A 14,932-nucleotide genomic window follows, 5' to 3' on the forward strand; every position below is an offset into this window, starting at 1 on the left:
TTGCTGATGAATATGTATTTTTTTCTGTAATAAAAAAAAAAAAAGTCCTTGGCAAGGATCTGACTTTTAGTCTCACTTCACTGATCTCGAATAATGCTGGAATTTATAACTTCGTGAGTTGTGAGAGGTGTTATCAGGAAAGTTGAGAAAGAACTTACAATTATATAGCATAATCCCATGGATTAGATTTAATAATCAGACAAGTAGAGTGGAGAGAGTGCCACGTCCCGGTGCCACACTTTATAGCCAAAATTTGCTTTCTTCAGACAAGTAGAGTGGACGGAGTGCCACGTCCCGGTGCCACACGCTATAGCATAAAATTGCTTTTTTGGACAGTTTATAGTACGATCTTGGCTACAATTCAGTATCATCATGGAACCCGCAAGCTCCAACAAGAACTTGTACGAAAAGGATGCATCAGTTCGCAATGGGAACAGCAAACTGCTTTTGGTAGTTGTAGTCATTGCTTTGTGTTTCGCAATAGCTGCGTTTATACTTGCTGGCCCATTCCATGTCAACTCCAGGGATGTGCACCGCAGCACCTCTTCAATTTTTTCTTTTCTGTGTGGTGGTAGATATTGATGAGAAAGTAAAATCCCGTAAATTTGAGCTTCATACTCCATTTCGTTTTCCCGTGGCATCAATTTGAAATTTAGGGGGTCAGCGTAAAATGTGTCGCAACGCGAAAGACGATGTTTGGAGGTCCATAACTGTATAAAGGGAACCCTTTAAAACTTTGAAAAGTATGTATCCTGGGGTACTTTTTAGTGTAGAATTCAAATCTGCTATCAGAAAACTTGTAACTCCTTTACTTTAAAAGATATAGGGCCCTCAAAATGCAACTTCGTCCAACCAGGACCAACTTTGGGGGTCAGAACTCCAAAAGTAAAAATAATTTTTTGTCCATTTTTTTGCCAGTCAGAGCCCTTTGGTAGGACATTACTCTTATCCAATATTGAGCATATTAGAATACATTTAGCTGAGATATTACCCATGCAAAACCACTTTTTTTACATTTTGACCCCCCTGAAAACCAATGTCAGACAATTTGCCCCACCATCAACTTCAGGTATGTTGAAGATATGTTCTTGGACAACATTTCTGAGAGATATTGGCTTGGGGTCTTGATGGCTTCAACACATTAGTTAGGTTTGCCTTCTCCATAGAGTTGTACATTAAATCATTATACATGCAAAATCAAAATGTGTACAACTCATGGAGAAGCAACAGAAAGCAAAGTAAAAATTGATCTTCAGGTCTGAAGTTGATGCAAAATCCTGGAAAGTTGAATGGAATGGGCCTGCTATATGGTTAGTCTTGTCACACAGAAAGATGGCTCGGCTTCGCAAATTAACTTGGGTAAGTCATGAAACTTTTCCAACTATGGTTAGTCTTGTCACACAGAAAGATGGCTCGGCTTCGCAAATTAACTTGGGTAAGTCATGAAACTTTTCCAACCCTTTTTCAATCCCGGGTTTCAATCTTTTCTTATTATTTTTACAAAGTGAACGATCCAGCATATTTTTGCAACAGTTTTCTTGCCTATTCATTCGGTTAGCAAATTTGGTTAGTCAAATTTTTATTTGTGCTCTGTTTACAGAACAAAATTACCGTACATTTGGCCTATGATAGTCATATAACGACCAAATGATAAATGACGACTATCATGGAAGACTGAGTTCCGCAGTCTAACATTATACTTCGGAAACGCAAAATCAGAATCAACAGAAATTCAGTGGGGAAAAACCTTTTTTGCGGATATCTAGGCCTATTTACTATATTCAAACATACCATAAAAAGAGGATGCTTGAATCACAAAATACTCGAAGAGCAATTTCATTTGCAGATGCTTGTTCACCATCTGGATATCTGGATATGTTTTCATATTTTCTCTTGCAGTTGGAGGTGCGGCTGGTTTAACAACGGCAGATTATGACGATGACAAGGTTTGGCTCATACACACTGGACACTCAGGAACAAATTCCGAGTACATGTAAAGTATTCAAGCAATTACACTGAATGTCACAGATTTGTAATGTCTTTAAGGGCTGGGGTATGAACGTTTGGACTGTATTTATTTTGGGACATTAGAGCACATCAGACATATCGAATTGCATTCTGAATACGAAGAATGTCATTTTGATATCAAATAATTGTGATTTTTTGAAATTCGCAATTTAATACACATTCTATGGCAAATCATTAAAATTGATATTTTTGATATTTAACAGTACTTGAAGTAAACTTTATAAATCTGATGATTTATACTTAAAGTGTATGTAGGTGGGATGAAAAAGCCGACGATCAATTGAAAATTTTGACCTTTCGTATTGAAGATATGGATTTTTTCCCCAAAACACCAAAAAAATTTGGTCTTTTTGGGAAAAAAATCCATAGCTTCAATATGAAAGGTCAAAATTTTCAATTGACCGTCGGCTTTTCCTCCCTGCTACATACACTTTAAGAATATATCATTAGATTTATATAATTTACTTCGAGGACTGTTATATATCAAAAATTCGAAAAATATCCAATTTTTATAATTTGTCATAAAATTTGTACTATATTGTGATTTTCAAAAAATGAAAATTATTTGATATCAGAAAGACATGCTTCGTATTCAGAATGCAATTCGATAGGTCTGAGGTGCTCTCATGTCCCACAAAAAATACTGTCGAAAAGCAATAAACGCTCATTTTAGATCCCTTAAGTTGATGCCAGTTTTTTTAGATATTTGCAGAAGCTCAGAACAGGGGCGTAGCAAGAGCCTCGGGGCCCATGGACAAGGAACAATACGGGGCCCTTTTAACATCCCCTTTATTAGCCTTATCCTTAAGGGAACAACCCAAAAGTTCGATGAAGTCCTATAAACGAAAGTCCATTCGTTAGGAGGCTGAGACCCTGCTCTCCCTCTCTAACGTTATGTGAAATACGTTAGATCGACTGGGTATTTACTCGTCTGTCATTGATGATGAGAGTGTCATCCTCATCCATGTAGGAGTAGGCCACCTTTTTAAAACGCCGGGCTTGAAATAAACAATGAAAACTGCATGGGCTGCACATTTTTATTTTCAAAGTGCACTATTAAAATCATTTACAATAATTTAATTTGCTACTATTTTGTCTGAATTAATTTTGTAAACTATGTAAATTAATTCATATGTTTCCATGTTTGCTAAAGTCTATAATCCTTGGCCAAAATGTATGGTTATGAATTTTGAAACTTTAATGACTGCAAAAAAAATGGAAGAGGAAGTCATTCCATATTTTTATCATCGTAACTAAATTTGATAGTCCTAAGTCTACCTGCAACATGTGTCATGAACTTTATTCTTACCTATACAGAATTCACGGGTCATTTGATCATTATGAAAATTATTCATGTGTATTCTCATGAATCACGTAGTCATGGAAACCATTGACAAAATAATGTATACATAAATCCCAGTTACATAAATAATTCCATGTCAACAATTTATATATTCTATAGATAATATTTGACACTGAAATAAGGAACATATACGATTACATGCCACACTCATACGTACATGGCTCCTTTTATCATGGACCGTAATAATAGGAGTCGGTCAAAATTTAATTTGATTATTCTTTACCAACAAATTATGCAATTATTATTTGGAAAGTTTTCTGGTCATTTTAATCCAAACTAATGAGGTAACTTAAGTGACAGAAAACTCACTCATTATCTCAGTCTGCAAATTATGCATTACTAGTATTTATTATCTTTTATGCACTTTCTGTTATGGTATAAGCTATGCACAGCGTCTTCATCAGGACAATAATTACATTTGTACAGACGGAATCACGTGGAAATGTAATTGTAAACGCACCATCAAGCGCTAGCTCTAGAGATATCTTTCCATTCCACTTAAGGGCTGGGTATGAACGTTTGGACAGTATTTATTTTGGGACATTAGAGCACATCAGACATATCGAATTGCATTCTGAATATGAAGAATGTCATTCTGATATCAAATAATTTTGATTTTTTGAAATTCGCAATTTAATACACATTTTATGGCAAATCATTAAAAATTGATATTTTTGATATTTAACAGTACTTGAAGTAAACTTTATAAATTTGATGATTTATACTTAAAGTGTATGTAGGTGGGATGAAAAGCCGACGATCAATTGAAAATTTTGACCTTTCGTATTGAAGATATGGATTTTTTCCCAAAACACCAAAAAAAAATTAGGTCTTTTGGGGAAAAAATCCATATCTTCAATATGAAAGGTCAAAATTTTCAATTGACCGTCGGCTTTTCCTCCCTGCTACATACACTTTAAGAATATATCATTAGATTTATATAATTTACTTCGAGGACTGTTATTATATCAAAAATTTGAAAAATATCAAATTTTTATAATTTGTCATAAAATTTGTATTATATTGTGATTTAAAAAAATGAAAATTATTTGATATCAGAAAGACATGCTTCGTATTCAGAATGCAATTCGATAGGTCTGAGGTGCTCTCATGTCCCACAAAAATACTGTCGAAACGCAATAAACGCTCATTTTGGATCCCTTAAGCATTCTGCAGACTCCATATGTTATGTATACTATTTTATGTATAATACTTTTCGTGACGTTAAAAAGTATTACACGTCGAATAAAATTATGAAACCGTGTGAAAGTGACCCTCGTAAATCCATGGACCTCTCAAATTCAAATAATTAAAAACAACATTTTGCTGGAAAACACACTAGGCCTATAATTTATTGTATATTAACATGACGAGAAATAAGATGCTGTATCGTGCACAAAGAATGGTTCGAGCCTATTTCATTTGACACGTAGTAGAAGACCGTCCTGTAGAGTTCGTGACCAACTCATAGAACAAAGATTTGAAAGTTATTTTGGGATCTTTGATTGATTCTGAATCAATTTAGCTTGGGCTCACCTCCTGAAACTTCCGGGCAGGGGTCAATCAAGGTTACATGGGTGTCAAATCTTCAGAATGCTCCAATTATGTTAAGTAATATATCACATTACTCGTGTGGTCATGAGTACTCCAAAAATGTATAGGAGTTTGTTATGTGTCAGACCTTTCAAGAGGGCGCTATGACGGAAAATGTTCATAGGTCAACGACCTTTTTGAATTCTGACCATAGTAAACAACGTCCGATTTCGGGAATTTTGGTGTCTAATTATATGTTTTCTTGCATGAGAAAGACAACTAAGCAAATTAAAAAACTATACAAGGAACCGGTGACCCTCTTTTGCAACATGGTGCCAAAAGCATCCATATTGTAATTAATAGGAGGTCATCGGTACTTTGTACAGTTTTTTAAGTTGCGTAGTTGTATTTCTCATGCAATAAAACATATAATTAGACACCAAAATCACCGAAATTGGACGTTGTTAACTATGGTCAGAATTCAAAAAGGTCGTTGACTTATGAACATTTTTCGTTATAGTGCCCTCTTGAAAGGTCTGACACATAACAAACTATACATTTTTGGAGTACTCATGACCAAACGAGTAATTTGATATATTACTTGACATAATTGGAGCATTCTGAAAATTTGACCCCATGTAACCTTGATTGACCACTCCCCGGAATACCCGGAAGTTTCAGGAGGTGAGCCCAAGCTAAATTGATTCAGAATCAATCAAAGATCCCAAAATAACTTTCAAATCTTTGTTCTATGAGTTGGTCACAAACTCTAAGTTTTAAACTCATATTTTCTTCAAAACATAACTTTGGAAATCAATGGCGTAGCGTCATAGGGGCACGGGGGCACCTCCCCCCAATCGATTGCAAATTTAGAAAATCTCATAGGAAAATTGCCAAAAAACGGCTTGTGCTCCCCAATTAGACTCGGTATCCCCAATCATGGTCGGTGCCTTTTCTTACTAATCGAATAGTAGTACTTACAGACATAATTACCACAAAAAGGTCTACAAATATTTTAACACATCTATTAGTATACTCTAATCTCTCATGTCCACAAAACCACTCGCCGATTCATATAGCCAGCAATAAACTGGCGAAAACACTAAAGTCTCCCTGGATTTTTTTCTTATTGATTAGGCTATATGATAAGTAGGCCTAACTAGTATGTTAAAGACCCATTCAGAGACCCCAGCGCAAGTGTAAAAAAATTAGGTTCATTTATAAATTGCAGTGAAGGATAAGTCATTCAAATTGTCGTTTGGTATTTTTGAAATGACAAATTTGGCAAAAAACGAAGAAAACAGTGCTATACTGACGAAGTTGAAGACCCATTCAAATACATGTAGCTAATTTAGATTATTTATTTATTTATTTATTTATTTATTTATTTATTTATTTATTTATTTATTTATTTATTTATTTATATTTATTGATTGCTATTGCAAACGAAAATGGTGAAATGTTTATATTGTAATAATTGCAGAAATGAAGAAACTGGCCGAGTGGAAGGGTTCAACCCAGATATTATGAATGCAGGTAATAATTGATTCATGTAAACTTGATGTCACTCGCATCAGGAGGAAGTTGAATGCACTTTTTGTATAATTCTTTTGTTCTTAGTAAATTAGTACATGTATAGCCTCTTTTGGGGATGCTAGTGTTTTGGCCACGATGTCAGTAGATGACAAACTTTCCACGTTTATTATGTCTACATAAATTTAGCTTAAAGGGTTTAACTCCATTCGAAGAGAATAATTATTACATTACAAGTTGACACTCGTTGCAATTTTTTTATTCGTATTTCTCCTGAAAAAAGAGAAATTGTGTTTGTAAATTCTGCCTCGTACACCAATTTACGGTCCTTCCCCCGCTCAAGCAAAATTTATTTCCATGGCAGGAGACTGGTGACGTCACAGTAAATGAAGAGTCATGTTATATGTGACGTGTCATGTCAAAAGGAGACACTTTTGGGCAGGAGAAATAGCCAAAATTCTGCCCGTGGTGATTTTTTTGCAATTTGGGTTTGTTGCGAATTTGTAATGTTATTAATGTTAAAAATATTGTCTGATAGTTTCATACCGGAATAATAACTGGCATCTTGTATTTTTTGAGACATTTTTCAAGGTAATTCCTACTCTCAACATTGTCAATAATATTTTTAAAGGCCGATATCTCAATTTCCAATTTTATAATACCATAACTTACTAACTCAATATCTTCGCTTAGGAATGTCCGATTTCATTGGGGAAAACGGCGTTTGGGAGCAAAATATCTCTATATGTATTAAGATATGTAAAAACCTCAAAATTGATTACCTGCCCAAAAGTGTCTCCTTTTGACATGACACGTCACATATACACATGAGCCCTGGATATGAGCTCTTTTGACATTCAGTCATGTGTATAATATGCGACCTTGTTTATTTGCATAATAAATACAATATCGATATACATCACGCTCAAATTCTTAATTTGCACGGTAAAATTGGTCTAAAATATTTTTTATTGTTTAGTCCAAATATTTCTCACAAACTTGATATACATATGAATAGTAATATCACAATTTACTTATATATAAAAAAAGAAGCGGCTGATTTTCTCTCTATGTTTAAAAACCATTAAATTTGTAACACTTGATTAGACATGAGGACAACAACAGTATACGTTCTGTGCATTTACTTGGGAAGCTAACAAAGAGAGGGAGTAGGGTGACTGAAAAGATCAGATGTGAAAATCTATCAATTGTGCACACATTAATTAAATCAGAGTTTAAAGCTTAAATACAATATCCAGAGTATGCACAATGGGCAAGTGGACTACGGGGTAGTCTAGTGCGTTTACAGTCCCTTGTCCGAGCAATATATATGACCTTTAATCTGATTCATCAGTTTGCAGAATAGCCAATAAGAACTGCGCCCTTGTGTTCGACGTCTACACCAACTGCTGGGATAACCAGGCTGGAGAGTCAGCTAGAGGTGGATTCGGTTTAATGGCTGGATGGTTTGATGCGTGTGGAGGTAAGTCTTGCACGCGAGGGGTTGACATGGACCACTGATGTGTGTGCTCATTGCAAAAACAGCAAAGCAACACTTAAAAAACACTCGAACACTTTAATGGCTAAGGTTGTACAGTGAAGGTATAGGGACACACTTTCAACACTCTCTTATGTTAAAAACATTTATATTTATGTTTTTAACACAATATAGTGTTAAAGGTTTAACACTAAAACACATAGAAATATGAAGATGTTAATAAAGATCTTCATATTTTTACATCCTTTAATGTTTATAAATTAACACCCCTATACCTTCACCTTAGCCATTAAAGTGTTCAAGTGTTTATTAAGTATTATTTTGCTGTTTTTGCAATGGGGTGAGTTTGTTTGAGGGTAGGGCGCCGTTTTGTAAGGAGTGACTTTGGCGTGTAAATAATAATAAATAATAAATAATAAATAATAAATAATAAATAATAAATAATAAATAATAAATAATAAATAATAAATAAATAAATATATAATAATAATGATAATACACGCGATTATTAAACGCCTTATTGCACACAACCACGAGGAAGTTTACAAGATAGACAAACTGCAGCTCTAAAATTACAATCAATCCTAAGCTACGGTAAAACAAACTGAATTTAAGAGCATAAAAAATTGCACTTTTTAGCAAAATATATAACTGTAAAATAACAAGGTACAACAGATTTACTTGGGTAGAGATGGATATAACTTAAAGCACTGACCACCCCATCCTTGACCGAGAGGTATCGTCTGCCATCTGGATGCCCGAACTGATCTGAAACTCAGGATGCTTTCCGGCCGTTTAGAGGTCATGTATAGTGTATACCCCCACCGTACCGCTTAGGTGTGTATCTTGGGTGAGGGGCCAGCAACCCCCCCCCCCCACCACTTCACTCGCTACAAATAAGTTAAAGAATGGGCGGATCAAAACGGAAACGGACCTGACTTTACTAGAAGTGAACATCAGAGGACTACGTTCAAACAGGTGAGCTGTCCAATCTGTGCCATGAACTAAAGCTATCCATTATTGTCATCGTGGAAAGCTTCTTGGATGGTACAGTGAATGATGGTGCTGACTGCATAACTGTACCAGGATACTCCCTCAGCTACATCCAACAAAGGGATCGCCATCTAATATTGCCTGGAGGGTATCGCCATATTTCATGAAAGTGCTCTTGATCCAGAGGACATGGAGCTGACGTGGTTCTATAACAATGAAGTCACAGAAAATACGCTTTACTGCTGTCTATAGACCACCTAGTGCTAACAGTGATATCATCAGCTATCTGAACTCCGCCACCTTATCAAAGCCTTCCGAATTCAATGCACAATCAGTAGTTCTTCTTGGGGACTACAATGTCCACCACGAGGAAGGACTTGGCAGCACACATGCGATGTGTAATGCTCTTGGTCTAACACAATTTGGCAAAGAACCTACCCGGGAAGATCAGTTTCTCGGCTTGGTCATCACTGATCTAGATGCCACCTGCACAGTACATGTAAGACTAGGGACTTGAGACCATGGTCCAGTTCATTTCGTCTCTCTGCTCTGCATCATCAGCAGGGTCATGGAGGCTGTTGTACAGAACCAACTTCAGAAGTTCCTCCTTTGAAACCAACTAATATCACATAGACAGTTTGGATTTAGGCCACACCATAGCACATCTGACATCCTCACCATTCTGATCCAAGAGTGGTCCAACTCCCTGGACAGAGGCAACGAGTGCGCCTGATTGCCCTGGATATCAAAAGATCATTTGACAAGGTCTGGAATAATGGCCTTTGCTCAAAACTCACGGCAAAAGGAGTATCCGACAAGCTGCTCATCTGGTTTAGAAGCTAACTGACAGATCGTTCCATCAAAGTTGTCTTATCTGGCCAGTCATCAAGTACTTCCTCCATCAATGCATCAGTTCCCCAGGTGTCAATATTGGACCCACTTATGATATCACATAGACAGTTTAGATTTGGGCCACACCACAGCATATCTGATATCCTCACCATTCTGACCCACTCTTCATTTATGACCTGGGTAATGAGTATGAAAACCAACTATACCTCCACCTTGTTCTGTGAGCTTACATCTAGAGACAACCCTGAAGCCGTTAATGCTAGTCTGAACAGAGACCTGGAGAAAATGGGAATATGGGCAGACAGATGGAAGGTGACCTTCGAGCCATCAAAATGTAAGGCAATGACAATACGCCGCGTCAAGAAAAAGGTCGGCTTAGGTAGACTTAGACAAATTAGCACATTTCTAACATCTCATCCAGAGCTGTGAACCGCAAATGAAGGGGGGGGGGTGGGGTGAGTAACCAAATTTGCCGAAACGATAGATGTGTGAGGCAGTTTAGGTGAGAGAGTATACAAAACGTGACTAACATTATAATTTATGAATTCTATACAGCATGGCGAGTCAAGCCGGACCGTCAGCGTACTTTCGCATTCAGTGATACCTTCTCACGTGCACCATTCCATGCCTTCATGACATTGACCGGTAACCCTGAAGGATTCAATTGGCGTGATATCACCGGCAAGACTATTGGTTTCATTGATGGCTTCTCTGCTGATGAACATTGTCTAGCAAAAGCAGATGCTGTTACGGTAAGAATTATAATCAAGGTATTATAGCCATGAATATTGCACTGCTACAAGTCTATTGAACATCATAGGCATTGTAACATATTCCGTCCACAAAGAAGTATTATAGTACAGGACGCTATTGTGTGATTTTTGAGTTAGCATCTAAACTCCTCAACAAAAGTTTCGAAAGTTTTTTTCAAGCATATGCTTGTAATGCCTTGTTATTTACATGGTTTAATGATGTTGTTCCTATAGGGTGCAGTACTTCCAGCAGAAAATATCGTCCATTGTGTTGATTTTGAGGAATGCTACGACAGACTGGTTGCAAACACGGTAACATTGATGTTTTATCATTAATACCAAAGAGTTCTTTGTGTATAGTACACAACGTAATATTGCAGAAAACATACGATGATAATGATGACATTGTTTACGATTATGATGATGTTGATGACAACGACGAAGATGACGATGACCATGATGACGATGACGATAATGATAATGATGTTCTTGTTAGTAGATGATGATGATGATGATGATGATGACATTGTAACAATAATTAGCGATGACAAAGATGGATGATGATGACGGCGGTGGTATAACGATGATGATGTTTACTGACGATGCGATGACGACGACAGATCACGAAGTGGCCCTTTAAAATAACGACATTTATAATATACCTTTTAATTAATTCACCAACAGATCGATGCCGCCTTCATGAGCGTGAGTAAAATCCGTGGTCAGTCCTCGGTAGAGATCGCGTCAGAAGAATTCAATGCTTGCCAGGTGCAAGGTTTTGGTATGATGGCCAGATTTGACAACAAATTGATAGAATGGTGGAATCCAGCCCAAGAAAAACTTCTTGCTAGCAAAGAATATCATGAGATATGTAAGGACGTCAAAATCGCACACGGTAAGTAAATCTTGAGGCGTTTTTTCCATCGTTATTATGAGAGGGAAGAAGGTAACAGTACCAGATATTAAATGATTAAAAAACACTAAGCATTCGCGGTCAGTTTTGAAAGAGTTCTGAGGAGCCATGAATTGGTCAGTTTATTTGATAAATTTGCCGGGATTATTTGTTGGGAGCAAACAAACAAACAAACAAACAAGCAAGCAAACAAATATCATGTTTGTACGATCTCTTTAGCGGAGGATGGATCAATTCTGGCTTGTGTTCATACACGATTTCCAGTTGTATTCAAATCAGCATTGTAAGGATAGAGATCCTGAGTCGTAGAGTAGGCATGGTAGGTGGGGCCTGGGTGGACGGGCGAGGGTCATGTGCATAACGTGTACAGGAGAATGTTTTTAAATTTCGAGCTTTAATCAATCGCATGCTAATACGTATTTTTCATAAAAGTTTATCCTTATATATATTTTGTTTTTCTACAGGTCATATGCCGGGATATGAACCGGCAGATTTCTGTATCGGTCTTTAGGGCTTCATGCACTCACCAGATTTCTGTATCGGTCTTTAGGGCTTCATGCACTCACCAGACTTATTTCAATACCAGACTCGCAACCGGGAATTTTTGCACGGTTTACAAGATTTCTATAGAGTGGTGGACATTTTCCAGATGGCTTCTATGCATGGCCTCTATTATATTCAGCGCTGTCACTGCAAAACAGTCTTGGTGACCACCGCATGGTATACCGACGAATCTACAAACTGCTCACTTTTGTATCGTAATTATTATATATAGAGGGAGGGCGACGTTGTTTTGGTGCAATGACGTATAGCCGCAATGATGGCCGAATGTTCAACTCTGTTCAAAAGAAGCATAGGCCTACCATTATCTCTATAGTCTACGCATCGGTTTATTGCACATAAAATATAAAACGAGCACCAATGGTTGATCCCAACAATTCATTGAATAGTATCCCGGTCGGGAACGCTACATGTAGTTCAAATAATTCGTCGTTCGCAAGACATAGTGGCGTATCACGAAAATGGCCGATGGTTTCATTGTTCTTGCTAGAGTTAAGCCGACTCTGAGTCGGCTTTGCTGTTTTCACACTCTTTGGAAAAAAATCAAAATGTAGAGACCCTACATGTTTTTACATATAGTGACTTCAAACAAAGGATTCGAACTAGATTTATAATCCAGTCAGATAAACTTGGGATCAACCTATGGTGCATGTTTTATATCATTGGAATGTCTGTATGTTAATTGATATGCTTCAATTGAACAGAGTTGAGCATTTGGTGATGTTTTAATTACGTCACATATAGGGCCTCTATAATGGAAGGTCCGGAACTGAAGATGAGTAAAAGAACCTTTCTTGATCCTCTCCGGGGAAAATACTCAAGTTTGATAGTGTTGCTGCAACACTATCAAACTTGAGTGGTTCCCCGGAGAGGATCAAGAAAATGATTTCTTTATAATTCATTTTTGACAAGGCAAGTAACCCGTGTTTATTTCCTGTTCAAAGTTGCTGTTGGGGCATAATTTTAGTGAAAATATCCTTGGTTCGGTGTGTTTTGCTGGTATGGTAAAATCGTTCAGGGAGTAAAGTAGGGCTGGCTAGCTACACGATGAATGATAACCTTCACACACAAATGACAAATTAGCTAGGGTGCTACCTCTTTCACTGTTCATTAGGTAGTATATTAGAATACTTTTAATGAATATTATTACATATTTTTAACATGGTTTTACCTTTGGTTTTACATACCGGTGTTTTAATATAAAGGGATTCGGTGTATTGGCATTTTACTTTCTTATACGATGTATAAAGGTTGAAATAAATTCATAAACGTTATGGAGCAGACATCCTTTCCTGTGTATTATACTTTATTATTAGTATTACTGAGTCTTAGAAAAAAGATACTTGGCAACATTTGATAATTTTAGCTCTAAAAGACCCGCAAATTGCTCATTCCTCCCATTTCTGTTTTTTGCTGCTTTTACAAAAGACATTTGCGCGCGAAAAGTTTTCAATTTCAGATTATTTTTTTCACAAATCACAAATGTGGGTAAGTTGATGGTCCAGTGCGCGCGAAGCGAACAAAATTTGCCCGTGTTGTTCGCGCTAAATTATTGGTTTGATGTGTCTTCTATTAGGATTTTTAACGTGGGGGCGTTATCCCCCATGGAAAACAGAGGATACCGATACGCTGTCGGCTCCCATGATCACAAAGACTCACCATTTCCGCGGGGAGTAAAGATTGATGATGTGCCTCCCCGAAAAACTTCCAAACTCGTACTCTCTAAATTTCTACAATTGAGATCGGGGACAAATCTATAATTATTCTATAACAACCAATATTTTGAACTAAAGAACCTTTTCAGTATTCGCACCATGCTCTTTCAAAACAACCTAAAACTGGTTCCACCTGCAAGTTCCCACAGGAGGGTCATGCTTATGGACCACGTGACTTTGTGTGAGCTTGAGTCAAGAGGCATTTCCCGATAGGTATGGTCGGGGGGGTCACTTCAATTTGAAATGGATATAGGTGTAGGGCTGGCACTTTCGCACTAAGGGGCATTCGATGAGAGTAAAATGTAAAAAATATGGGGTCATTGGGTGAGAGCATGATTTTTGGCATTCGGTGAGAGCAAAATGTAAAAAATATGGGGTCATTGGGTGAGAACATGACTAATGGAATCTTTGGGTGAGAACCGAAACTGCGCCACAGAAACCTCGAAAATCGAATTTCTAGTTCTAATTTCTTTGTTTTTTCAAAATAAGTAACAAAATCAGTGATAAATGAAAGTTGCTGTTCAAATTGAACTTGTAAGGGTCTTTGGGTGACAGATTAAATGGAAAAATAGGGGGGTCTTCGGGTAACAGAGTATGTGTTCGTAAAAAATATGGGGTCTTTGGGTGACAGCGATGCTGAAAAAGGGGGAAGACATAGGGGGAAGCCATACATACGCGTCACCTCCAAAGTTGGAGTGCCCCCCCCCCCCCAGGGTATGGTAAGTTTCCTGGTTCCCATTAGCCTTTTCCACATTATGGCGGACACAATAGGATAGCGCTGCACGAAATGGGTAAAGTATTTTGAATTTGCCGGGTTTTACCCATATTGAAGACTGCCCTCCTATTGTGTAGGCCTACGCCATATCTCGAAAAGGCCGAACATGTGCCCGAAGGAAGGAGATCAACCTTTTGATGTTCACTGATGTGTGTAGACTGCGACCTTCAGTACGTAAATTTCGGAGGGTAACAAAACGGTAGTTCTTGATAGATGCACATTTGAGTGAAATCTTTGCCCACGGTATGGACTTTTTAGTTTTACCGGAATGATTAAAATTCTACTAGCACCGGGACTAGCACATGCTTAGTTCTCGTTTTTGTGTGGCTGGCGATTGCGATTGCGAATACAGTTGGTACACCATATTATTGAGACCACTATAAGCGCCATAGTCACTGCACCCAGGACTGTAAAAC

The 14,932-nt window shown here is 37.4% G+C and overlaps 1 protein-coding gene across 2 annotated transcripts; it reads left to right on the forward strand.

Moving 5' to 3' along the window:
• The first annotated feature begins 92 nt into the window (after positions 1 to 92).
• On the forward strand, positions 93 to 13,309 carry LOC140163090 (uncharacterized). 2 transcript variants are annotated; one of them, XM_072186464.1, is made up of 10 exons: positions 93 to 499; positions 1,382 to 1,435; positions 1,900 to 1,993; positions 6,408 to 6,460; positions 7,812 to 7,940; positions 10,356 to 10,552; positions 10,787 to 10,864; positions 11,237 to 11,447; positions 11,930 to 11,953; positions 11,993 to 13,309. In XM_072186464.1, exons 1-10 carry the CDS (start codon positions 373 to 375, stop codon positions 12,013 to 12,015), a joined length of 990 nt encoding a protein of 329 aa, XP_072042565.1. In that variant the 5' UTR covers positions 93 to 372; the 3' UTR covers positions 12,016 to 13,309. The 2 variants fall into 2 exon arrangements, with proteins under 2 accessions (XP_072042565.1, XP_072042564.1); XM_072186463.1 differs by having other exon boundaries at positions 104 to 499; positions 11,930 to 13,309.
• The last annotated feature ends 1,623 nt before the right edge of the window (positions 13,310 to 14,932 follow it).

This window comes from Amphiura filiformis, chromosome 10 (genome assembly GCF_039555335.1).
Source record: "Amphiura filiformis chromosome 10, Afil_fr2py, whole genome shotgun sequence".
Lineage (NCBI taxonomy): Eukaryota > Metazoa > Echinodermata > Ophiuroidea > Amphilepidida > Amphiuridae > Amphiura > Amphiura filiformis.

What these genes read in the sequence shown, in the direction of transcription:
- LOC140163090 (XM_072186464.1), top strand. Translation starts at nt 373, where the DNA reads ATGGAACCCGCAAGCTCCAACAAGAACTTGTACGAAAAGGATGCATCA. An exon ending in GGCTTCGCAAATTAACTTGG is followed by an intron (nt 1,436 to 1,899) that starts GTAAGTCATGAA and finishes TTTCTCTTGCAG; the next exon opens with TTGGAGGTGCGGCTGGTTTA. An exon ending in GGACGTCAAAATCGCACACG is followed by an intron (nt 11,448 to 11,929) that starts GTAAGTAAATCT and finishes GTTTTTCTACAG; the next exon opens with GTCATATGCCGGGATATGAA.